This window comes from Antechinus flavipes, chromosome 2, assembly GCF_016432865.1.
Source record: "Antechinus flavipes isolate AdamAnt ecotype Samford, QLD, Australia chromosome 2, AdamAnt_v2, whole genome shotgun sequence".
Lineage (NCBI taxonomy): Eukaryota > Metazoa > Chordata > Mammalia > Dasyuromorphia > Dasyuridae > Antechinus > Antechinus flavipes.
Genome location: NC_067399.1, coordinates 366,049,416 through 366,073,536, shown reverse-complemented (window position 1 = coordinate 366,073,536; position 24,121 = coordinate 366,049,416). Strand labels below are relative to the sequence as shown.

Below are 24,121 nucleotides of genomic sequence, written 5' to 3'. Positions count from 1 at the left end.
TTGCACTCAAAATTCATCAGTTCATCTCAACATCAGTTCTCTCTGGAGGTAGATAGTATTTTTTCTCCACCATGAATCACAAGGGATGTTTTCTTTACCTGAACTCTGTCCTGGATTGCCTCTATCACATCTGGTGAGCATCCATCTCCCTATTTTATGTCTTATCTGAGGTTTTCTTAGAGGGTTAATGAATAGTATGATTTCTTTTATGACTTCCAAGAAATTATGAATGATCTTGATGTAGAGAATAAAAAACCTTGCTATAAGGCAGTTTTGTTCTATGAAATTAAATACTTTTTTTTTAAATCAACAATAAGCACAAGGAGATGTCTCTGAGATCTATTGTTGAATACTACTTGCTTTCCTCCTTGTAATTTCATTGTTTAGCACAGAATTTACATGTAGTAAGAGCTTAATAAGTGCCTTTCCATTCATTCATCTTTTTTCTCATTTTTCTTTAAAAACAAACAATTCTTATCTAAGAATTATCAGTTTTGAGAAGTTGATAGCTAGACTGTACAAAGACACCTAACTCGGGGATAACTCCCATGTCAACATAAAAACTTTGTTAAAATGTAGTCAATTCAATTCTTACTAGTACTGACTTGCTTACCACGTGTAGCACTTAGGATTTTTAAGAAAATGTTTATGATACAGAAGCAGGAGATTTCAATATAAATTATCAATATTTAGTTTCTTTTGTTTCTCATGAGCCATATTTTCACATGTTTCTTTCTATTCTTAGTTTTTCTTCAACTTTGCATCATTCACCAAATATCAGAATATATATTGATTTAGTAGGTCTTATTAAATTTTTTACATAATTTTACTATGTTGGTATAACTAATGTTTTATACCAACTAATGTTGGTATAAAAGCTGGAAGTGTTTTAATGATGATCTTTTTGCAAATACTTGTCACTAATATGGACATCTGCAATGACCAGATCTTATTACAGCAGTTGAAGGGCTAATTAGTTTAAAATTTTCAGAGAATTAACACTTACAGATGTTAAAAATCTACAAGCAAAAATCTGAAAATTTATACTGCTTTGAAAAGACAACAAGGAGACTTCATAAACTCATTAAAATACCTTTGGCTGTTCCACATGGTCCTTGGCCTTTGACCTTGTGATCCGTACAGAGGTCTGAATAACCTAGAGTAAATGAAAAAATATAGAGAAAAAAATCTAATGTTCAGGGGATGTACTTCTGGGCCTTTTCTTTCTTTTTATTTTCTTCAAAGTAAATATTCCATCTTTTCAATTCTATTCCATGAAACTGAAAGCAAAAGAGAGTCTTCTCATCTATTTAGGTTTTTGTTTTCCTGAATAAGGAATAAATTCGTCAGAAGTAAAGCAGCTTTACAGCTTTAGTAGTATTTTTTTGGTGGGGTTTTAAAAACTAAGTTTCTACATGCAGGTTCACAAATTATATCTTATTTCCTAAAATATTTTCAAATTCGACCATATTAACTGTATAACCCTAGGCAAGTTACTTAACCTTGTCTCTTCCCCTCCCCTTTAGCCCCCCCCCTCCCAAAAAAAGGATAGGTAATATTTGGGTTCCCTATTAAAAGTTATAGTTCATCCATGAAGATAACACCGCACGTTTTGGTCTGCACTAACCTAGACAATGTACTGAATAACATTATAACTGATTTTAATTGTTTAAAAGCAGAAAGCAATTTGAGTACTCTGATACCATTATTAGATTTAAAAAGGTAAATTAAATTTACAAATGGCATGATTCTAATTTATCTGAATCATGAATTAAATGAATTTTAGAAAAGCATAAAAATAAAACACTGTAGTGCTGTTACAATTGTGTTTAAATGTTTACTATTATAATTACAATATTGGTCATATTGAATATCTGCCCTATTGAAGGGGCTCAGTGGTCTTAATCTACTGTTCTGTCTCTTATGGTGGCAGAAAAGGATATTTCATAGAAAACATATGGTTGTTCAAGGGCTGGACAAGGCTGTCACAACTCAGCAACAACCAGAGAGAAGTTTTCCTGATGCCAGGACCAGCCTTCTAGCCACTGTGCCACCCAAAATGCCCTTATTAATATGCCTATTAGCAACTTTTGTGTTATATATGTTTATTTTAATATGTGCCCATTAACACTTTTGTGTTATATATTATGTGTTAATTTTAATATGTGCCTATTAACAATCTTTGTGTTATATGTTATATATTAATTTTAATGTGTGCCTATTAAAAAAAAAAGAAAAAGAAAATATATGGTTGTTTATATAAAATGAATCTCAAAAAATTAGTGATCCACTTGGACAGGCCCTGAAATTCTTTATGAAACTAGTGTAATTAACCTACTAAATAATTTAAATGCTTGATTCTATTGTTTTTAAAACTTATTATGTGCTATGTGAAGTGGTAGTTACTCCCCTTGTTATAAATTCATATTTCTTCATTCATATTTCATTCACATTTCAAGATTTGTTCCCAAATTCTAGAAAACCATTTGGGAAAAATGCTCAGAGTAGTAACCATCTATTCCCATTATTTGCATAAAACATTAAATATGTCAATATGAAAGGAGGAGGGGGGAAAGGAGTATGCCTATTCTCCTGAGATACCTGTCAAAATACTGAATTAATTATTTTAATGGCCCCTCTTTGTCTCTCTTCTGTTCTAGTTTCTTTCTTAAGGCCCAGAGAGCAGAATTTATATATTCTAAGTATACAAAGATTCTATTTTATCTTTGATTCTTTTCTACATATGCTATTTCACTTTAAGATCTAAAACTATCTGCTTTGCTTTAAACACCCTTCCTAATGATGCCCACTGTTTTTTGATCTTTTTGGCCTCAAAATGCAGGGTTGACAGCTTTATAAACAGTCCAAAAAGACTCCAAGAATATAATTAATAGATCATTAGTTTAGAAGGATTATTCTTTAAAAATGTGTTATCTTTTATATACAAAAACTAACAAAATATTTCCTGCCTTTATCAAACTTTGAGATGTCTTCTTGCAGTTTATACCCACAAGTTTGGCATTTCCATATTTAGAAGAACTTGGTATTATCTGAAAACATTAATTGCATATTCACATTTCCAAATCCTTTTTTAGCAACAAAAGAATAAGCAGAAAAAGCTCCACTCAGTTAATTAATCCTCCACTCAGTTAAAAAGGCCTATGTATTTATATTAGGCATTTCCTACTCAGACAACAGCTAATGTAAAACACTTCTGTAGATGCAAACTTACATGCTGATTCATTGAAAATAAATAATAATTCTCTGGCAAAGAAATATGTCAATGCTTTTTGAAAGTCTTGGGAAAAATGAATTAAAATTTAGAGTGGCTAAATGGGTTTATTTCTGCCTTCTGGAATGCTATTCAAATTTAACCTACAAATTCTACTCAACCTATTCCACATTATTTTTTGGTTAATTCTTTATTTCTACCTGCATTTTAGACTTTTTAATTAAAAATCCCGATCTTCTAGCGTCACTCATCTATTTTTTATGTCTCTAAAAATCTCATTTCTTAATTATGTTCCTTGTAGAAATAAAGTTATCTTAGAACAGAAACTTCCTATCAACCTCTTAATTCATTAAGTTAGTTGCACATATCATTTCTGATCATTAAGAGGTAGTGTTCGTAATCAGAGCACTAGAGTTGGAGTTAGCAGACCATTATTAGCTATATTACCCTTAAATTCTAATTGCTTCAATTTTTTCATCTGTAAAATGGGGATAATAATAGCCTTTACTTCCCAAGGCTATTGTGAGAATCAAATGAAATCATATCTACACAACTTTTCTCAACCTTTAAGGCACTATATTACTGTTAGTTATTATTAGTATGCTATTATTTAAACTTTTACAAAGATACCAGTTAGCTCATTTTTGTTCATTTAAGATGTCAGTTTACCTTCTTTGGTTCAGATTTCACTGTCTTCACCGTCACTGGAAGAGTTCTAAGAAACTGTGGTGGGTCAGGTTTATAAAGTCCGACTTTAAATACTGCTCCTCGGGCTTTCTCTCGCTGTTCCTTCATTTTCAGAAGCAGCTTTTTCTCTTTATATTGCTGAAGCATCTCCTTTCGCTGATCACTCAACATCTGGCGTAGACTATTCATAGTTAACTCTGAAGGATCAAAAAAAAAAAAAAAAAAGGTCAAAACAGTGGGCATTATTAGGAACTTATACAACATGGGAGAAACTTAAAAATAAGTGAAATCAGACACCATGACTTATTATGATCCCTCCCTAGACACGTTCAGAAAGGCTATTCCTAACTTTTTACATTCTATGTCCAACCCCAATTCCATTGCCCTCAGTTAAGAAAAAAAAAGCCAATGTTTTATTGATGCTCTTAAAAAACCATTACGATCACCATCCAACAAAATACAATCTGGCTTCTTTACTTTATAATTTTACTGAAAACACATCCTTAAATATATCAAGTAGTCTCATCCTTTCCAGATTCAGTGATTTTTTCTCAATTCCTTAATGGAAGTTATTGAATAGCTTTCTTCTTGACATTTTTACTTCCTTTCCTGATGTGAATCTTTCCTAACTCCATTTTGTCTTTGATTCCCTTCTACATCCCCTCTTTTCTTCTGAGTCCCAAACTGTAACGTTCTTTAAGTCTTAATCCTTGGGCTTCTGTTCTCTTTAAATGTGTTTCTGTGTGTATTACATATACTTTTAATATACGATGAATTATTATAACTTTTTCCTCTGGAAACCTAATTCTGGTTCATTGCATCAAATGTCACTTCAATACTAATGACTCAAATTTATATTTGCAACCCTTCTTTCTTAACCGAACTCTAGGATTGTACATTAATGCTTCATCTTCAATAACTTGGCCATCTCCACAAGAATGTTTTATTCATTCAATATATTCCAAATGGAATTCACCATTACTCTCCCTTCCATTCCCCTCCAAACAAAATTTGAATTCTTCTTTCATATTGATGGCCACTACTACCCTCTCAGTCACCAAAGCTCAAAATAGATAAACTCAAGATCTCTTGAACCTATCAGGTGTTAAGTCCTTCACATGTACAATTTTTAAAATCTTTGTATCTCTAGTATCTAGCATAGTTCATTGCATTTAGTGGAGGGTTAATAAAAATTTATTGAATTCCTGTACAGTAGTTAGTGGCTGTTGTTACTTTTTTATATCATACATATTTAAAAACTTTTCAACCAAAGTGTGTAAGTGGAATACTTTGAAGCTTTACCTTCTCCACAGAAGGATCAATTAGATCAATTTCTTAAGTTTTCCAATGACTTTCCAGCTATCACAAGCTATACTCACTTGGTTTGACAGTGTCCTTTTCCAGAATGTTTTCAATGGTCTCATCCAGTGGAGGAAGATTCCTGTCTTCTAAAGCTGTGGTATTGACATCTATTAAACCAAAGTGTCTATTCTGTTCAAATTTCTTATGTCTGTTTTCCTTCCACGTAACTGATTTCCGGCGAGCAACTTTGGTTCTTATCATTTCTGTGCTTGCATCCCTTCTGTACCGATCAGGAACTGATGAAGATGCCATCCTATTCTAAAAATAAACAAATCCTGTTTATTCTTAGATGAATATAAACAAGAAGTTACTGAACTCTAGATTTTAAAGTCTATAATCTGATGTTACTCAAGGATTTATCAGCACCCAATATTTTTGACACACCCCAAATTACAGCAATATAGTTTATTTACATATTAGTAATACTAACAAACAAGCATTAACAAATCAATACTGGGGACAGTTTTAATTTCCAAAGCTTTTTAATATTTTTAAAATTTGTTGAAGCTTGAGAAAATGGGAAAAAAAAGAACATGGCTTGATAAGGGAGAAAGAGGTAGTAGACCATTAATGCTTTTGGTATCTACGGCTCAGTAAATGCCAAATGGGGTACTTTTTGAATTAGTTTCAATATCTTTTCATAGAATCTTGAGGATCTCTCATGGTAGCCATGCTACAGATTGCAAATTATTATTATCCATATTAAGTAGTAACAAACCACTGACAATTCAATAAATAACTCTTAAAATGTTTACATACACATACACACACACACACACACACACACACACACACACACACACACACACACAGAGAGAGCTTGTCCTTCTTTCTCTGGCATTATTAAGACTCTTCCAGTTTAGGTGTCTAAGCTTTCCCTTGTCCAGGTAGGAGAAAATCTCTGCACCTGAAGCAAAAGGAAAATCAGTTGTATAAAAACAATCATTTAGCTACATTTTTTGTGAACTTCATCTATATATGCTTGCTATTTGTGTTAGGCTCTTTTTTTTTTAACATGGTTGCTGAAAGTCATTACAAAATTAACTTCACCAAGGAGTGAATATTAATTGCTTCAAAAATTGCTTGTATTGAGGTCTTTTGAACCACAGAAAATTATGAGGTTAATAAATACGAAAATTTAAAATAGAACTACATTACATGAAAAAGCATCTAAGGAGCCATGCTATGACCTCCTTCTTTACTCTCACCATCAATAAAAAAAAAAAAAAAAAAATCCAAATCCCTGTTACAAAACATATACATAGTAGAAACTTTCTTGTTGGTCAGGTAAATGGAAACATGTCTCATTCTGCTTTGTCTTTTGCCTTTCTACCAGGACATGGATAGACTATTTCATCCTGAGTCCTCTAGAATCATGATTACCATTTCACTGATCAAGTCATAAGTTTTTCAAAGTTATCTCTACAACATTGTTGTCAATATATAACTATTCTCCTGATTCTGTAGAATTCAGTCAACATCTTTTCTTCTGATATGATAGTATTCCCTCACATTTATATAATTTGCTCAGTTATTCTTAATGCCCCAGTATACCACAGTTCACAATTCCTTGATACCACAATATATATATTTATATCCTTAGAACTAGTCCTCACCTTAATCTATCCTGACAGTAATTTCCCCTTTCTCTTTCTTTTTCCTATATTTCCCTGTTAAGTGAAATGTATTTCTAGATTTTACTTTGTGTGTATTCTTCCCTCTTTTGATTAGTTTAGTACTTCTGCCGCTTCTTTCCTGTTTGTATAAACTTCTAACTTGCATACCTCAATTATGTGAAATAATTTCCCTTAGCCTTTTTTTCCCTTCTTATTCTTATTTTTGAGCATCAAGATAATAATAGAACCACTCTTGGGCTTTCTATATAATTAGGTTCACTTTATACTCCTTAAGGATGATAACAGTTCAGAGTGGACATATGTAGCATCTTGTTATGTAAGTTATCCTTATTTAACTCCTTATGCATATTTATTCATATTTACCTTATTATGTTCCTCTTGACTCTACAACTTGAACTTCAGAATTTCTAAGCAGCTAATTTTTTGTTTTTAAATCAGGAATGTGTAGAAGCCCTCTATTTCATTAAAGATCCTTTTTTTCCCCCTGCTGCAGGATTATATCTAGTTTTGCTGGATAAATTATCCTTGGTTGTAGGTCTATACATTCTTTTCCTCCTGGAACATCATATTCAAACCTCTACTTTTAAAGTGGTGTTTACTAAATCATGCGTGATACTGATTAAATCCTTAGCTAATTTGATGTCTCTTTGGCTATGCAATATCCAGACTAGAAAAGTCTAGATTTTGGCCATAACATTCACATAAATTTTTATTTGGGGTTTTCATTCAGGGGACGACTGGTGGACATTGTGTTCTCTAGTTCTAAGAAGTCTTGAGAAATTATCTTTAAAGATTTAAGATTTTAATCTTTTAAGATTAAGATATCAACCCCCCCCCCTTTTTTTTTGGACATAATTTTCAAGTGGTCCAATGATTCTTAGATTTTATTTTCCTCAATGAATGTAAACTATTTGCATTTTTTGTTTTTCTTCCCAGGTTATTTTTATCTTCTGAATCCAATTCTCCCTGTGCAACAAGAGAACTATTCGGTTCTGCAAACACATATTGTATCTAGGATATACTGCAACATATTTAACATATATAGGACTGCTTGCCATCTAGGGGAGGGGATAGAGGGAGGGAGGGGAAAAATCGGAACAGAAGCGAGTGCAAGGGATAATGTTGTTAAAAAATTACTCTGGCATGGGTTCTGTCAATAAAAAGTTATTATAAAATTAAAAAAAAAAAAAAGATTTTATTTTCCTCAATCTATTTTGCACGTTAGTTTCTTTTACTATGAACTGCCTTATATTTTCACCAATTTTTTTCAGTCTTCTGATTTTGTTTTAATATTTCTTGTTGTCTCATATAGTTACTAGCTTTGGTATTTTCTCAATTAAAGGGAGTTTGTTGCTTGAACAAAATTTCATACTTTTTAAATCAAACTGTGAATTCCTTTTACAGTTTTCTTTTATAATGCTCATTCTATTTTTCTCTATTTCTCTCATTTCATTTATAAAAATATTTTAAACTCTTGCTTGATCTCTTCAGTCATTTCTAGATGAATTTATATCCAACCTGTGTTTTTACTTTGAAGCTTGCATGATTTATATGGATATGCGTCTTCAGTGTCACCATTAATTTTTTTATGGTAGGATTCTTTTTGTTTGCTCATTGTGTTGGCCTATTTTCCTGACTTTGAACTTTAATTTGAGGACAGACACTGTACAATTCTGGAGGGAATGTCTGAGCTGGTGTTGCTGTTACCTTCTTGGAGGTACTGAGTAATTACTCTAGGAAATCCTCTAGGATTTCAAAGACATTTCAGTTTAGTGGTCTCCAAGCTTTCAATGTTCTCTTTATGGTCTGATCTATACTAAAGACTGTTTGCTGCCCTCTGGTTTGAATTCTCCAAGATCCTAACATGGGTTTGGGTCTGATCAATAGGTTTTAAAGCTTTCCTTCTGGGAATTTCAGTAGATTGCTATTAGACTCCACCACTGTCAGCCAGCTGGAAAACTCTGATGGAACAAAAGAGACAGAACTGCAGGTACCCCTTTGATCTGGGTTTCCTGGTGAATGACAAGAGTTGTCAGTTGGCAGCTGTCCCTCACTCGATGCATATTTAAACCTTTCTATGCTGGATCTGGAACCTGCTCTTGCCTGGTGTATAGGCTTTTCTATCCTCAAATGTTTCACAATGTGTGCCCCTGGCCAGATTATATACACAGACTTGTCTGCTTCCCTCTGCCAAATAAAGCCAGGAAAATGGCTTGGTGTGATTTTTTTTTCTCTTGAATTTATCATATAGGATCTGGTCTAGTAAAGTTTTTGGATTTACGTGGAAGAGTTTTTTCCAGGGACCTCATTATACTTCCTACTACTCCATGTACATACATATATACATACACACACCCATCTCCATTCAATCCAAAAATGCACAAAAAAAAAAAAAAAAAAAATGTCCAGAAACTAGTGAAGGTAGGTAGAGAAATCTCAACATGAAAAGTAGCAGTATTATGGGTAAAATGGAAGCCAGTGGAAGTGGAAAATTTCTGCTAAGGAAGTCAACAAAAGTGGATAAATCACCCAGAAGCCAAGGGTCAGGGGCTCTGCATGTCACTGTAAGCTTTACCAGTTAAGAATTTGAAGATCCAGATCCAGACCATGGACACTGAAAACATAAGCTGAGGAAAGAACTATCCCCTAAAAATCATTTCCAGAGAAATATGACTTAGGGCACTGGGACCCACTGTAAGAGCCAAAGTTACTTCAGCATATAAGCTATGTAGAAGGACCGAGACTAGCAACCCACCAGAGCCTGCCGAGGAGCACACCAAGTCCCCACGGAAGATCATGCAATAAAAAGACAGTCTCTGGGAGACTGAGATTGAGGCTGGGGCCTAATGATAGTTACCCTATTTGGCAGCTACTACCAAAGTAAACAAACCATCCTAAATCAAAACCTGAGGCTGAAATTAAGTAAATAGAAGAAATCATAAAAAACAATGAAGAAATACTAATGGTTTGGAGAAGAAGCTCAAGAAGAATAACAAGCAGAACCACAAAGGAAAAAAGACTTTTGTTTAGATGTGTTAGATGTGAAGAACAGTAAGGAGTTGAGGGTCAATGGATGGTAGCATACATGTTGGGGAAAAAGGCTGAGAAGGCTGCAAACGTCAGAAGAAAGACCAATTTGTGAAAGGCTTTAAAAACCAAATATAGGATCTACTATTTGATGCTGGTGGTAATGGTAAGCCTTTGGAGTTTATTGAATGGGAGGGAGTGACAAGATCAGACTTGAGCTTTACAGAGATCATTTTAGCAACTGAGGACAGACTGGAGTAGGGAGAGCCCTGGGACAAGGAAAACAACCAGCAGGCTATTGTGATAATCATCATCATGGCTTTGCTGTATGAGTTGAAAGATGAGTTGAGAGATGAGAGAAGATAAGGTCAAAACAGAAATGGCAAGACTTAGCAATAGATTAGCTCTTAGGAATGAGTGGCAGGCAGTGAGGAAATTAAGGATGAAGCCAAAGGTGTAAGTCAAGGTAACTGGTGCTTATACCATTGACAGTACATCCAGTATGAAATGTTCAAAAGACTCAGAAAAGAAACTAGGACTGAAAAAATGAACCAGAGAATAGTCTGCATATTGATAATATTGAACTGATGAAATTACTAATCAAGATGATAAAGATGTGGATCACAAAATAGTATTTTCACCTTTTTTTGTTGTTGTTGCTTGTTTTTTTCTCATTCCCTCCTCCTTAGACCTCATTTTTCTTGTGCTGCTTACGTGTAGAAATGTTTGGAAGAATTATACACGGATTACTTACTGTCTAGGGGAGGAGGGAAGTACAGAGTAAAATTTGGAACACAAGGTTTTGCAAGAGTGAATGTTGAAAACTATCTACATATATTTTGAAAAATAAAAAGCTTTTATCATTAAAAAAAAAAAAAAGATATTAGAGAGAGAACAGAGGGTCCTAGACAGATCCTTAGGGAGTAACTATAGTGTGATCTGGAACATCTGGGAAAGTAACTGAGAAAGATTAGACAAGTAGAAGGAACAAGGAGAAGGAAAACCAAACTGTCATTTGATCAATAGCAGTGTCCAATTCCTTGTGACTCTGTGGACCAAACCTGGGAAATTAAGGACTTTCACAGAATCTTAGAAAAAGCCACATATATTACATCACAGGTAATTACTGAATGGAACTAAAAAAGAAACTTTCCTCAGTTGTGCACGGCATCTTTACAAAACCTGACCAAGGAACAGGGAATTAAAAACAACAATAATAAAACTTACAATCAGAAAAATGCAGGATAAATAAATAGTCAGGGTTATTTTAATTTGTATTTATTCATTATTTGGAGCATTTTTTTTCATGACTGTTGATTATTTGATGTCTTTCATTAAAAATTGCTTACATGCTTTGACCATTTATTTTTGCAAAAAAAACAAACAAAAAACCGGTGGCTTAAAGAAAACACACACACACATACACACTTTACTTTCAACCCAAACTTTTGGGATGGCCAGAGAAGTATTGAGGGATAATTTAAATCTTTACATATTTTCATCAACAAGAGAACAACAAACCAATGAATTGGGCATACAACTACAGTAAACAAACAAAAAAAAAATCAAACCCTTCCAATTAAGCACAAAAATAGAAATTGTGAAAAATCAAAAAAAAAAGACTAGGGAAGTTGAAAACAACAACAAAACAATTCCCATTGAAAACAAGAAGCTGGTTTGGGAGGAGGGAAGTAAACAAGATAAAGTGTTGGGGAGACAGATAAAAAAAGAAAACTAAATTGCCAAGAGTAAAAAATGAAAAAAAGTAAAAATCACAATATGTAAAGTTATTGCAACTTTAAGCAATTTTGCCCAATTATATTATAACTTGTCAAAGTGAACACTTAAATGAAATAGGCAAAGTTATAAACATAGAAAATATCCTCAATTCACAAAAGAAATACAAAACCTACAAAAATCAACCTTAGAAAAAGAAATTGAATATATCATAAATGAACTATCAAAGTAGAGGAAAAAAACCCACTCAGGAGCAGGTTAATTTACAATTAAATATTTTCAAATACTCAAAAATTAATTATAATACTACCTAAGTTTTCTAAAAATAGACAGAAGGAAAAACAAAATAATGATATTTAAAATATAAAGAAAGAAATCAGAAAAAAACAAGAGACCAAATCTTAAAGATCATTGACACAATTTTTAAATAAAATATTAGCAAAGACTAGTTTTAACACATAAAAGACTGTACAGTATGATCAAACAGGAAAGGTCGCTTCAATAAGCAAAATTATAAATAATTAGCCATATCAATGACAAAAACAATCAAAACCACGTAATTATAGTAAATGCAGAAAAAAGTTTTTGATAAAACTGCAATTTATCAAATGCATTTATCTTTTTTTTTTTTTTTTTAAGCAAAAGCAAACTGCTAGTCTGGGAACTAAGAACACCCTAGCAGGTAAGCCAGGCTCTGAAACAAAAAAATTCATTTATCATTAAAAAAAAAAAAAAAAAACAAAAAACAAAAAACTAAACCACAAAGTATAGGAATAAATTATATTTTTCCTTAAGATACTAAACAGTATCTATCTAAAACCAAAAGTCAGCTCTATATATAATGAAGATAAACTATAGGTGGGGTAGTAAAATTAGGGATAATTCAAGGATGTACATTATCACTATCATTATTTAATGGTACATATTAAGTCCATAACATACAGAAGCAAAAGAATACAGTGAAATATAGTTTTGATAAACCCAAGGCTGCAATTACTAAGGAAAAGACTCATTATTAGACAAAAACTAGAAAATAATGTAAGGCAAATTAGAATTAAAGATCACAAGAGCTCAAATTTAGTCCAATAAGCTCCAAACAGACCCTGAACCTTGATAAGAAATATCATACAATAAGGAAAATAGGGAAAGAGATGACTTTTACAACCATGGATAGAGTAAGAATTCATTAGGAAGATCTAAGAAAATATCAGTTTTTATTACATGAAATTGAATTTTTTTTGCATAAACAAAATCAAATTAAGAAGGAAATAATTAACTGGAGGGGCCCAGTTAATAATTATTTGGGGAACCTATGTAGCATGTTTCTCTGATAAAACTGCAATATCCAGGTTAAATATATAGGAATGATAGTCATCCACCAAAAATAAATGGTCAAAGGATGTAAGCAATTTTCAAAGGAAGGCATCAAATAATCAACAATCATGAAAAAAATGCTCCAAATCATGAATATTACAAATTAAAATAACCCTGAAGCTTTATTTCACAATGTTATCATTGATAAAGATGTTAAAAATGACAACTGTTGGAGAGATTACAGAAAAACATGCACAATGATAAAGCTATGAATTGGCGTAGCCATTCTGGAAAGCAGTTTGGAAGTAGGTCCCAAAAGTTGCTTAACTATGCAAACATGATCTTTGTATGAAGGAAAACATCCTACATACAAAATATGTTTTTAAAACAACTCTGAAAAACTTATAAACTATATAATCAGTGTATATTCAACTAAGACTCGAGAGGTTTGATACTATTCACAAGTTCTGACAAGAAAAATAATGGAATTGGGGTATAGAATGAGTCATATATTTGTTTTAGCCAGTAGATAGAGCTAATATGGTAGAGAAACTAGACAGATGCCTGAGCTCTCCCCAGTTTCTGTCAGAAATAATATTAAATCAAGCCTCTAAAAGAATTCTGGAGTGACAGAAACCACAAAATGACAGTGAAGCAATTTTTCAGCTCAAGACAACTTAGAAAGGGAGCAGCTAGATGGCACAATAAATAAAGGACTGGTTCTGGAATCAGGAGGATCTGAGTTCAAATCCAGCCTCAGGCACTTAACACTTCCTAGCTGTGTGACCCTGGGCGAGTCACTTAATCCAAATGTCTTGCAATTAATTAATATAAATAAACGGATAGGTAGATTTTTTTAAAAAATAGCTTAAAAGGACGACTTCAGGAAAGGTCTGCCTTCTTTGAGTAAAAGGGGAGTGCAGCCCAGCACAGGTGATGTCCAAGCAAATCAGGAGAGGTTTTTAGCTACAGTACAGATCAGCAACTGAGGCCTTGCTGTTCCAGCCTAGCTATGAAGCTCCCAGCCTCAGTGCAGCAAGCAAACTGGGAATAAGTGCACCCTAGCAGAGTGTGTAAATCATCACTTGCCCAGGGACTGTGGAGCAAAAAGCAAGAGACTATGCCACCGCCTCCCCCCAACTTCAGTTCCCGTCCCCTTCCTCCCCCCCACTCCCCCCTATCCCCCGCCCTGTGTAAGAATCTTGGGTAATCGCTCCTTGTATCTCAAGAGAAGAGCTCAACTTTTTAAAATTAGCAAAAAACAAAAAAGGGCCCTGATCATAGAAAACTATCATAGCAACAGGGAAAATCAAAGCACAAACTCAGAAGAATACAAACAATGTCAAAATGCCTACATGCAAAGCCTCAAAAGGAAAATATGAATCAGTTTCAAATCCCAAAAATCCCACTTGGAAGAACTCAAAAGATTTTAAAAATCAAGCAAGAGAGGGTAGAAGAAAAATTGGGCAAAGAAATGAGTTATATCAGAGAATGGGAACAAGGGGCAGAAGGCAGCAGCTTAGAAAAGGAGGCACAAAAATTAACTGGGGAGGAGGGTTAGAAACCTTCTTTAAAAGTAGAAATGGCCAAATGGAATTGGCATAAAAACTCATTGAAGAAAATAATTCCTTATGTTGTGCCACAGTTCTCTTTTAATTGTGCTGACTCAGTTTCCCTAAATTGATCCTGTTTCTCTAATTGTCCTCAGTTTCCCTAAATTGTTCTGCCTCAATACCCTTACTTGTCCCCCCTCCCACTCCCATTCATGAAGACTGATATAACTCAGGGCTATTTGCTCTAAGGTTATAAATTGTCAATGTATAAACTCAAAATGAGGATTCCAGACATTCTGTCTGTAGCCAGACATTTTCTTAACTCCCAGTTTGTTAGAATTTATGGTCCTACCCCTCATCCTCTCAGAACCAAGTAGATGGTTGCTGCCTAGAGATTCCTGCTCACCAGAGTTTGGACTCTACCCCCCTGCCTTTGTTTAGCTACTGTGTATAAATATGTTAAGGAGAACTTACATGGGCTGCTGAATGCTGGCTGGATGCTGGATCCTTGGAGACAATAGTCTCATTCAGCCCTAAGACCAAATGATGGATCCATTTGGTCCCAGTAAATCTCTCTCTTTCAAATAAAATATTAAAAAAACTCTCTAATCTCTATCTTGCCTCAGTTTCTCCAGCATTACACTTAAACATTAGAAATGGGCAAATGGAAACTAATGACTATGAGACATTAAGAATCAAACAAAATCAAAAGAATGAAAAATAGAAAGAAAATTTAAAATACCTCACTGGAAAAACCAGTGACCTAGAATATAGATTCAGGAGAGATAATTTAAGAATTATTGGACTATATGAAAGTCATATTCAAAACAAAGAGCCTAGACAGCATTTTTCAAGAAATCATCAAGGAAAATTGCCCTGATATATTAGAACCAGAATTGAAAGAATCCATCAATCATTCCCTGAAAGAAATCACAAAATGAAAACTCCAAGGAATCCTGTAGCCAAATCTAGAACTATCAGGTCAAGAGGAAAATACTGCAAGCAGCCAGAAAGAATATAAATATCAAGGAGCCACAGTCAGGATTAGATAGGATTTTGCAGCTTTTAAAGGAAAGGATCAGAACTTGGAATACAATATTTTGGAACACAAAAAAGCTTGAATTACAACCAAGCATCAGCTATCAGCAAAAGCAAAATCTTTTAGGGGAAAAAATGGGCATTAAATGAGATGGGGACTTGCAGACATTTCTAATGAAAAAACCAAAGTTGAACAGAAAATTTGATCTTCAAATACAAGACTCAAGAGAAGCATAAAAAGGTAAACAGAAAAGAAAAAAACAACAGTATTCAATAAAGTTAAACTGTTTACATTTCTACATTGGAAGATGAAACTTGTAACTCTTAAGAGTTGCCTATTAAGGCAAGTAGAAGGGATATATTTAGAGGGTATAAAAGTTGACAAAGGGTCAATTTATACTTGACTTTGATGGGATGATAAAAATTTAAATAAGGAGTGAAAAAAGGGATTATACTAGAAGAGGAAAGGAGTAAATTATATTACAAGAAAGGACATGAAAGACCAATTATAGTAAAGGGAGGGGGTGAATATTGCTTGAATCTTATTCTCATCCAATTCAAAGAGTTAACATACACACTCAGTTGGGTAAAGAAATCTATTTTACCCTATAAGAGGGAAAAAAAAGAAAGGGAGGGCTAATGAAGGAAGGGGAGGTAGTGGTAGTCAGAAGCAGAACACTGGTGAGAAAGGAGACAGAAAAGTATAAAAAGGGAGAAAAACAGGATGAAGGGAAATACACAGCTGATAATCATAACTATGAATGTGAATGGGATGAACTCTCATAAAACGAAAGTGAATAGCAGAGTACATTAAAAACTAGAATCCTAATATATATATATATTTTAAACAAGAAACACATTTGAGCAGAGAGACACATACAGAGTAAAAATAAAAGACTGGAATAGAATATGTTATGTTTCCTTCAGCTGAAGCAAATGGTTATGATTACTTCCTCAGCTGTAATTACTCCTTCCAAGGATTGTAAAGGTTTTGGGGGAAGGAAAGAGTTTTTAAATCAATGAATAAACTTATTTTTGAAAGGGGAAAAAAATCAGGCTAGATTTATATAAAGAATGCAAGTTGGTTCAACATTGCAAAATTATAAACATCACAAACATTAACAAAAACAATAAATGATATTCTTATATCAATAAATGAAGAAAAAGCTTTTAAATAAAATGGAATTTGTCATGTTAAATACATCAAAAAGCATAGGAATGAAGTATTCCTCAATATGGCATATAGCATTTATCTAAAATCAAGCACTATCTTTATCTTTATTGGAGCTGAAAGAGCTATGAAAGTACAGGCACACTAATAACATGCTAGTAGAGTTGTGAAGGAATCCAGTCTTTTGAAACTCCACCCAAAATATCACTAATTTGTGCATACCTATTGCATATCTATGAACAACTAGGCTTATACTAAAACCAACATTTATAAAGCTATTTGTAACATCATTTTTATTGTGGCAAAGAACTGACAGCAATGTGGGTTCCCATCAACTAGAAAATTACTGAAGAAAAAAAAATTTTTTTATGTTTTACACAGTTAATACATGACAAAAGGGATTCAGAGAAACTGAGGAGTATGCTACTTATTATAATGACATCATTGTAAAGATAAACTAGGAGGCTGATGTGAATCTATATTTGGCACAAAGTAGATGGACTAAAGATACAGAGTAAGATAAAAAGTGGCTATATTTGATATATTTTTTGAATGACTTTACTCATACTATAAAGGAAGATTTTTTTTTTTTTTGCCCATTCGAGGGAGAGGGGTTTGGCAAGAAAGTAACAATAAGTGACTCCAAAAAAGGAGCAAATTAAGCAAAATGAAGTTAATGATTTTTGTTTTTAAATGGAAAAAGTGAAATTTATATACACCTTTAGAACCGCTCTTAGACTCTTCATGATGCCATGCACTTGTTTTCTTGGATACTGGAATGATTTATTTCTTCAGTGTGTCCCCATTTTAGAGTGAGGAACTGAGGCAGAATTAAATGACTTGCCCAGGCCACACTTATAGTACGTGTCTGAGGCCACATTTGAACTTAGATAGACAAGTCTTCCTGACTTCAAGCCCACTGTTTTTAACACTGTGCCATCCTTAGCTGTGTTTGATCTGGGTTGAATTCCATTAGAATTATAATTCAGTAAATTTGATAGAAGGGTTTGTGTCATTGGACTTGAATCTACGGCTTGCCAATTTCCCGAGGCAGATCCCTGTGCATCAATAGGCGCCACACGGACTATCCAAGGCCTAAAAACAGTAATTTACTCGGTTTCTCTTTTGTCTACAACCGTCATTCCCAAGTGAAGGAACACTAAGGGCTGGAGTCCTGAGGCCACAGAGGCGCAGCTTCTCCCCAGTGACCCAAACAGTCCCTCTCCAGAGATAGCGGCGCAGATGCGATTATCCCACCCTTCCTATCCCATACCCCACTCCCATCCAGTCCCCTCTTTTTTCTCTCCCACAACCAACTCCTCCGGATAGACCTACCTGCGAAATAGACTTCCCTAAAAAAAAAAGGATCTAGGAAAATTATCAAAAGAAAATTCTAAAAACGCCGCTTTTTCTCCCAAACCGGAAACGCCCAGTTTTCAAAATGAAGTCAGACTGTCTACCTCCGGAACGCTTAAATTTCCCGCCTCCAACTAATGATTGGTGGAGTTCTACAGGGAACTTCCTGATTGGTGGCTTTGGGGAGCCTCCCAGATTGGTTGAAAGCCGGAAACAAGGGAAAGAATGTGGGTGCAGTGAGGGACCAAAGAGGAAGAGATTGTAGTTGGTAATTGCTCTCGGCGGTGCTGTTTCTGTGCCCAGCAGAACAAGTTAGGGTTCGAGAGACTTCCGCCATCGTTTCCACTACTTGAATAACTGTTTTTCGACTCACAGAGGAAAGACAGAGCTGTCACTTCCTCCTCTCCCCCAGTCTCTTTCACTAAACTGCGTCCTAGTGGGCGAGGCGAAAGGGAGGGTTCCACTCTTGCGATTAGTTCCGGGCGAGAGGGTATTTTCCGTTTGCTCAACCTCTCTGGCTTCCGCCTCGCCTCTCTTAGAATAAACCAGTATGTTCCACCCTCCTTAGAGGGGCCCCTTCCCCTCTGGCGGGATCCTGGAACAAGTCCGTAATATAAGCGGCGCTGCCAATCACGTGGTCCAGTCCTCACCCCGAGTAGGTGGAAAGAAGCGCTCAGCTAGTGAGCTTGTCGCTGACCTGAGCAGTCACTTCAGCACTGACCTGCCTGTCCACCTGCCCGGCTTTTCCAGCTGTAGTGAAGATTTAGTGACGCTTTGCAGATCTGAAAGCGCTTTCGGAGCTCCCGTTATTATTACTGCTAATTGTTTGGTGTTACAGTCGTTTTGTATGTGAAGTAGCACTCCAATCTTTCTTTTAAGCATGCTTACTAATTTCCATGACTTTGATACATCTAAAAGCGCTACAAAATGTGACAGAATAATTATGAAATATTAGTGCAATCAATTATCACCAAATATATACAAATATCAAATCTGAAATTTAACAAAACTAGTTCTTAATACAAACCAAATGTAGCAGAAAAAAAAATTTTGTTTGATAAAACCCACAAAATTGTATTCATTTTGGGTGTTCATTTTTATAATGTAAATAAATCAGTAGCTGTGATTTAAAAAATAATGAACCATATTCAAAAGGAACTCTACGATGTTCACAACAAACTTCTCCATTTAGTCAATGGCCTTATCATTCCTTTGGTTTAAGAGGAGATGGAACAATAAGATAGAATTTTAACTTTATAATCATAAAACTGCCACTTCCACTGTCTTTTGTAATGCACTGGAGATTGGATTTTTAAATTTCTTACCCATTAGTCTCTTCAAAAGACTTGTAAGCAAATTACATAGATGATTCTTTAGAGAAAAGGCCTGACTACACCAAACTGTAGTAAAAGCATTCAATCCTCTTTCAAATACTTCACCATGTGAAGGAGGCAGAGCTACTTTAGAGACAAGAATCAGTCTAGGTAGCAAGGGCATATTTTTTTCAGTAGCACCTTTAACCAAAAGTAATCCTTTAAAACCTTTTGATGCAAATGTTTAGTCGCTATTGTAATCTGTGTTTTAATGAATGAACCATGTACCAACCTGCAAGAGTTAAGTCCTTTGGAGTAAATAGAGTGGCAAAAGCAGATGAGGTGTGTGGCAGATCACTGATGGGTCAATAGTTGTAGAATTAAATTTATCACTTGGCTGAAAGTGAGGTTTCTTTACAAAATCTGGAGAATTAGTGGAGGGTAATGACTTGTTTTGGTGTACTACAGATCTGTTTTACTTAAGAACCTGATGACATTCTGTTTATAGATTCCTGTAACTCAATTTCTCATGTGAAAGCTTCCACGACTCTGATTTCTGCATTCTTTTTTTCTTAGTGGTCCTATCCCATAGTGCCTGGCCATGAAGCCCTAGGGGCTGTGGGCAGGATGAATACTTACCCAGACCCTCATTTGTTATCTCTTGAGCTGGCCTGAACTGTGGTGGTAAGGCCACATTGATTTGGTTTTTGTTTGTTTGTTTTAACAATGTTTATATATAAAACTAACCAATGTTGCCAATCAGTGCATTTGAAAATCTGCCTGATAAAAAGAATAACTTGTGGAGAATAAATTTAAGTCAGAATACAGTCTTAATACTGCAGTGAGAGGAAAAAAAGTATGCTTCTATAAAATGTTTGTTGTAGTCTTTGATGATTTCAAGATGAAGAATAATGTACATGTTCATAGTTTTTAATGTAATGATCGTGATTTTTTAACAGCCTGACATTTGCTCTGTAAAAACATGAATATTTGGAAAATTTTGTTCATCTGATTACATTATTGCTGATGAGGTACGATTAAAAGGTAACAGGAATGAGGAAGCTCCTCTGGTTCAATATACCAATGAGGGTATGTACTTACATCTGATCATCCATTGGAAACTGATTGGTGTTTAAACATCAACTCCTTGTGATAGTTTGGAAACAATTTAATTGAGATACCACAAGAACACATTGCACTTAGAAGTTCTGTAATCACTGAATGAACACCAAAATCATCATGCTTATGATCACAAGCATTTCAAACAGCCACAGAAACAAATCTAAAATGTTTTACTTGTAACTTAACTACACAATTATTTATAGCTTAATGTGCTATTGAATTTTTAGTGTGAACCCCCTGGATTCACAAATCTCTAAGGGGAATTTAATTCATTCTTCAGTCTTCTGCTGGATATGACTTGAATGGGGAGGAAAAAAAATGTGCCTAGATATATAGCTATTAGGTTATACATGTAGTGTTCTTTCCCCTTACTTCATGATAATGGATCAACCAACATATGAGATAAGGAAGATATGTTAGGGAATAGAGGTGTTCAAAGAATTCGAAGGGGATTGCCTATTGTTAGAGCAAAGGGTTTGTTTCAAACATCTGGTCCATTAGTTTGCAATGGCCTGATGTTTGAGGGTGATATGAGTCATGGGAGATCCAAATGACGCTCAGTTTTTTAGGTCAACAGTTGAGTCCAGGGTACAGTAAAGAGAATTCTGTTGAAATTGGAAACCAGGACAACCAATGCAAAGAGAATTGTCCTTTTCAAGGGCCATGAGAGTAGTCTTTACATCATGATGGGTGACAGGTGTAGCTACCCTATATCCTGAATAAATATACACTGCTGTGTAATAAAAGAGGGCCTACTTGAAACAACTAGATCATGTCAAGTGAATTTACTCCCTTGGGGAGCTTATATCTCCATGGTAACAGAGATGACAGGAAGTACAAATAATCTTTATTTCCTTTGCTTCTTCCTAAGTGAGATGGAGATCTCACTTATAAGCCAAGTCCTACACGGTGTATTCATTTCTATAGCAGGTTTTGGCATGAATCCATTAGTTTACTGAAGAGATTTATTAATCTCATTAATTGTTATTCCATTTGGATTTCTCAAAAAAGGATCCCCTTGAGTGTTCAGGTACATGAGTCACATATAAAATAACCATGTATAGCCGCATAGGCTACTACGCGGGCCCATAGTCACTCGTACTAGATTAAATTTGATCTTCCAATTAGTTTGTGGCCATTGAGTAAAACAGATTACTAAATTATCAACCATGGCTTAAGAATCTTTACAGTTAATTATCTCCTTTAGAGTACTCAGTTCAAGGATGAGGTTCTGCCCACTGGGCAGGCTTACTGTTGTTGCCCTGAATGATATGAATGTTACCTTAAAACACCTTGATGACTGCTCATTTCCACCCGACTTGATGGCTTTTGATGTGACATCAGTAAATGAGGCCTGTGTCCTTTGAGAGGTTGGACAGATGGAGGCCTCAAAAAAGCTTGGAGTATGGGCAGTGGATTAGCTTCAGGCACAACTCTGGTGGGGTGGTGCAGCTTTTTCACATCTCTGAGTTAGGGCCTCACTCTGCTTTGAAATGTACCATTTCCATTTGATAATTGATATCTTTGCCAGAATTGTGGAATTTGATGTTGGTTAGACTTGAGTATGGGGATTGCAGGTCTCAATGTTGGACATATGGGATATGTTGCTGCCAGTAGTTAAACAGCCCAATAAAGATTTAGGCCTTTTTCTTGGTTACTAGGAGCTTGTTCTTGACTTTCTCTGGGATAGTCTACCTATTGAGCGCTCAGAAACTTCAACTATTGATATAATCTTAGTATTTTTTTCAAGGTTAACTGCCTATCTATTCTGTTCCAGTTAAGTCCACATCTGGCACCTTTTACCTCAGTTCCCATTATAATATCATTAATATAGGAAGACTGATGTTTGAGTCGATTTGGAGCTTGGTCATTGTCAATTCCACCATTGCTGGCAAATGGCAGGGCTATTAAGTATTCTTAGAGTAAGACAGTAAAGAAATAATATAATTCTTGCCAAATAAGAGAAGATTGGTCTTTGTCCTCTTCCTGTAGGTGAATAGAATAAAAGGCATTTGCCATTTCTTCCACAGTATACTATTCACTGGGTCATAGCCATTATATTTTCAGTCACATGTCTACAGTATCATGTACAACCATGTTTTACAATTTAGCTTTGTCCTCAATAATCTAAAATTTGTCAACAAATATTACAGAATTTTCTTACTGGTCCTATTGAGCTTTTAAACTGATATGATCTAGAATATCTAGCAATCAATAAGCATTAACAGTTTGCCATGTATAAGGCACTGCACTAAGCTCTAACTTGACTCAAACATCATTTCCCACCTCAGTACTCATACAGAAAAAGGAATGGTAAAAAATTAACATATGATATGTCAAACTTGAGCTGTGAACCTCCACAAATATAAATATAAATTTATATTTATATGTAAAAATAATATATACTTATACATTTAAATATTTATTTAATATTAAATATTTTAATATTTTAAAATGCAAATAAAATCAGGTTTTGCAGCTACTGGTAGGTTTTTAAGATGAGAGGGTCAATTAAACATCCACAGAAAAAAAATAAGAGCTTTGGGATAAGGGGATATCTTTTAAAATGCAACAACAAAAGAACATCTTTTAAAAGGAAAAAATGTCAACATCAATTATACATGCAATTAAAAAGAAAAACAGCTAAATTTTCAGAGGAAGTATAAATATAACATTCCTTTTCAATATTTCTAAGGCTTAATGGGACTTAAGTAGAATGAATAAGCAGGAGGAAGTTTTAAATTCTTCAGGTCTGTGTATTAATAAGCTACCATGTAAAGGACTTATTCTATTTTCAAAGATCAAGGCAATGAAATGCTACCTAACAACCTCAAAAGGAAAGAATCTGTGCATGCAACTATATGTTTGGATCCTGGAGTACAGAAGTTATTTTATCAATAGTATGTTGATATATATTTCATATATATATATACATATATATATATCCACAAAATAGGAGGTACTTTAATAGGCAGAAGTAAAATTTTGTCTAATCTCACGTTCTCCAGAAAGTCCAGCCTAAATATTCACTAGGTAGCTAGGAGGCAAAGTGGATAGAATGTTGGGTCTAAAGTCAGGAAGATGAATTTTCCTGAGTTCAATTCTGGTTTCAAACACTTATTAACTGTGATCCTGGAGAAGTCACTTAACCCTATTTGTCTCACTTTCTCATCTATAAAATGAGTTGGAGAAGGAAACGGGAAATCATTCTAATATCTTTGTCAAGAAAACCCCAAATAGGATTATGATGAGTTGGACATGACTAAAAATAATTGAACCATTATAACAAACATTCAATGAGTGTGCCTTCAAATGCAGGGAAGGTGAGTGTAAAGGTACAACTGAAAGATATTCAGCAGACATTATTCAGACAATATTTTAGAATCAACAGCAGTATGAATGTTGTATGCTTTGTCATTAATGGTATATGGGGTAGGGATGAGAATTCCAGAAAGCAAAAAACATTAGGAATTTAGCCTGTGATTAGAGTCAAGTACCATCTGGCTGAAATCCAAATAACAAAATTTGCAATTAAGCTGCTCCATGGGAAGCCAAGGGAATATGTCTGTTCA

The 24,121-nt window shown here is 34.5% G+C and overlaps 1 protein-coding gene and 1 pseudogene across 2 annotated transcripts in view; both read right to left on the bottom strand.

Moving 5' to 3' along the window:
• The window catches only part of DLGAP5 (DLG associated protein 5), a 32,795-nt gene extending 14,255 nt beyond the window's left edge, over positions 1-18,540 (bottom strand). Inside the window, exons 1-4 of one of the 2 annotated variants that reach the window (XM_051978224.1) lie at positions 18,094-18,540; positions 5,299-5,539; positions 3,902-4,116; positions 1,094-1,156 (exon numbers count right to left, since the gene is read on the bottom strand). In XM_051978224.1, the coding sequence (XP_051834184.1) occupies positions 1,094-1,156; positions 3,902-4,116; positions 5,299-5,533 (513 nt within the window). In that variant the 5' untranslated portion in view covers positions 5,534-5,539; positions 18,094-18,540. The remainder of the gene's footprint in view (positions 1-1,093; positions 1,157-3,901; positions 4,117-5,298; positions 5,540-18,093) is intronic. The other variant, XM_051978225.1, reaches the window with a different exon arrangement.
• Positions 18,541-19,331: 791 nt separating this feature from the next.
• On the bottom strand, positions 19,332-20,542 carry LOC127546708 (PACRG-like protein; annotated as a pseudogene).
• Positions 20,543-24,121: the final 3,579 nt, after the last annotated feature.